This window comes from Solanum stenotomum, chromosome 8, assembly GCF_019186545.1.
Source record: "Solanum stenotomum isolate F172 chromosome 8, ASM1918654v1, whole genome shotgun sequence".
In the NCBI taxonomy this organism is placed as follows: Eukaryota; Viridiplantae; Streptophyta; class Magnoliopsida; order Solanales; family Solanaceae; genus Solanum; species Solanum stenotomum.
Genome location: NC_064289.1, coordinates 40,692,132 through 40,694,801, shown reverse-complemented (window position 1 = coordinate 40,694,801; position 2,670 = coordinate 40,692,132). Strand labels below are relative to the sequence as shown.

General features: G+C 46.1%; 1 protein-coding gene across 1 annotated transcript; it reads left to right on the top strand.

Moving 5' to 3' along the window:
* Positions 1-1,593: 1,593 nt before the first annotated feature.
* On the top strand, positions 1,594-2,219 carry LOC125873791 (uncharacterized). Its single transcript, XM_049554644.1, has 2 exons — positions 1,594-1,701; positions 1,755-2,219. Exons 1-2 carry the CDS (start codon positions 1,594-1,596, stop codon positions 2,217-2,219), a joined length of 573 nt encoding a protein of 190 aa, XP_049410601.1.
* The last annotated feature ends 451 nt before the right edge of the window (positions 2,220-2,670 follow it).

The following is a 2,670-nucleotide window of genomic DNA, read 5'->3' as shown; positions in this document are numbered from 1 at the left end:
ATTTGGGAATCATAGTTTAAATTTTGCATGTTGGGCAGTTTGCCAAGCTAAGTCGAGCTCGCCGAACCATTTGGTGGTTCGACAACGTCCCCCTTGATCATCTTTAATTTCGTGATTTGGCTGAGTTCGAGTCGGTAACTTTCGATGGGAAGCCTGAGCTCGCCAAAAGGTCCCTTGATCACCCTTTCTGCGCCACTAACCCGTAAAAACATGCTGTGAAATTCGGTGGGTTAGTTTGAGCTCGCCGATTGGTGTCGGCGATTCGCCGAAGGGACCTGCACATCGCCGACTTGCCATTTTTCAAGAAAATTTTTAGGCCAGTCCTTTCGGCAAGCCCCATCTAACTCACCAAAGTGACTCGGCGACTCGCTGATTGGTTTGGTGAGTCTTTCTGCAACTACTTTTTGAGATTTTTCTTGAATCATTTCTATCTTTTTCCGATGTGTTTTGCAGATATGGCTAGGAACAAATGGAACAAAAGTGGAATGTTGCTTCGCAAACGAGCACGAGGCATCATAAGTAATGAAGTAGTAAATGTTCCTTCTAAAAAGGGAAAGAAAACACCTCCGAAGGGAGGCAAGGGTAAGGGAAAAACGCCCGTAGCGAAGAGACCGAAGCACAACTCCGGCAATGATGGGGATCATTTCCATTCTTTGGCCTCATTCTCCGAGCTTGAGGATGACCAGCCACTACAAACTGCGAGCTGAGATCCGTGCCCAAGTTCGTCAAGATCCATCTAGGATCCCGAAGTCTAACCTTCATACTGCTAAAACCCTGCCAGCTCCGACACATATATTGGTTCCTACACCACTAGTTTAGGGTCCTCCTCCCTGGCAAATCAACAGATTATAATCCGAAGGATTGAGGACAATTCTAGAGGAAAAGTGATTGTCCACAGATGGGGTGGTGAGACGTACTCTTTTGTGTGGGACACTCTTCGGTTCGACAGATTCGACATGTTCACCAGGCTCCAAAGCCCATATATCCCTGCATAGGTCAGAGAGTTCTACACCTCATATGGTGATTTAGTGCCTCAGGGAAAGAAAAAGGCCAACACCTTCAAACCAGTGGCATCTGTAGTGGTACGGGGGAGAATAGTGGGATGCAGTAGCGATGATATCAATGTTGTACTTGATAGAGCTACATGATTTAAGCATGAGTATGAGGGCATGACTACAACACAAACCCTAGATGACCTAAAGGGCTGGCTAACTCCCCTCATTTCTGAAACCACCTTGAGGTGGATTGAGGCAGGAGCTCCTATTGAGAAGATTGACTTGAACATCGTTGCTCGGTATTGGTTCGGGTTCATTAGGAGCTCAATCATGCATTCACAGAATGAGTCCATCCTCTGCCACCCAAAGGCAGCTTTTCTCGGGTCAATCATAGACAGGAAGAGGCTAAACTTGGGGATGATCATAGAGCAGGAGATGGCCATGATGGCTAAACAGGACCAAAGTTCCCTTCCTTTCCCAGTGCTGATCACAGAGTTATGTCGGTGGGCTGGAGTTCCTCGTGATGAGAAGAGGCACATTGAGTTCACACCCATATCCTCCACCGATATTTGAGGTATAGAGGCCGAGTACACACGGGATGAGGCGGATAGGAGAAGAGCAGCTCTGGTGGATACATCCCTTGAGGTTGATGTTAAGTTCATACCTGCAGAGGCACCATTGCCTACTCCGACCTCCGGGCCTTCAGGTACATCTACTACCACTCCTTCCCAATCTTGAGGTTCTGCTGCTGCTTCCCAGCCTATTAAGATCACTCAGGCCATGCTTTTCAAGATAGGGCACCTAGCCCATTCTGCTGATGTGCGGGCTTCCAGGCTAGAGGCCAGGGTGCCATGGATGATTGAGTGGGATATTTCAGCTACGTTGACACCCTTATGGATGCCGATTGATGCTCTCACAACGAGTGTAGAGATATGTGAGAGAGGCAAAGGGGTTACTTTCGAGGTGATGGCTTTGAAAGCCAAGGTTTCTGATTTGAAGAAGGATGTGGACTATCAGTCCACAGACTTCACTTTACTGTTTGATTCAACTGAGGCTCAAGGTGTCCCGACCAGTTCTGTTGTGCCTCTGGCTACCACCAGAGATGAGCCTATGGATGATGTGGCTGGTGTCGAGTTAGAGCCAAAGACGGATGAGGAGCAGCTTGAGGCTCAGGAGGCGACCATCTATAAGGACTTGCCTAATTTAGAGGAGACGATAGTGTAGTCAGTTATCAAACATCACTGACAAAATTGTCCATGGCAAGCTCTAGTGGAGCCAATGTTGTTACCTCAGGCACTGATGCCCAAGATCAGAGTGTGACACCAGCCATTGATGCCCCGATAGACGGAGTGACTGAGTAGAAAAGATTATTCTTTACCTCCCTCTCTGTTGTTTTCATTGACTTTTGGTTATTTTAGTTGCATTTGAGGACAACTACTTTTCTTTTGTAGGTGGGGTGAGGTATTTCCATACCTACCTCTTGTGATTGTATTTTGTATATATATATATTGGCTTTGTGTTTTAAACTATGTTTGATTCTATGTTGTGGATATTTGATCTTGTGGCTCCATGTTTTGAATAGAAATGGTTTTTTACCAACTTTTGAAAAAAAATTGCCACCTCTTTTATGTGTGATTGTGGTTGTTCTTGTGCAAATTTCAGTATCTGTTCTGAT

Coding starts and splice junctions, on each gene's coding strand:
- LOC125873791 (XM_049554644.1), top strand. CDS start 1,594: ATGAGGCGGATAGGAGAAGAGCAGCTCTGGTGGATACATCCCTTGAGG. Junction 1,702..1,754: donor TCCGACCTCCGGGCCTTCAG/GTACATCTACTA, acceptor GCTGCTTCCCAG/CCTATTAAGATCACTCAGGC.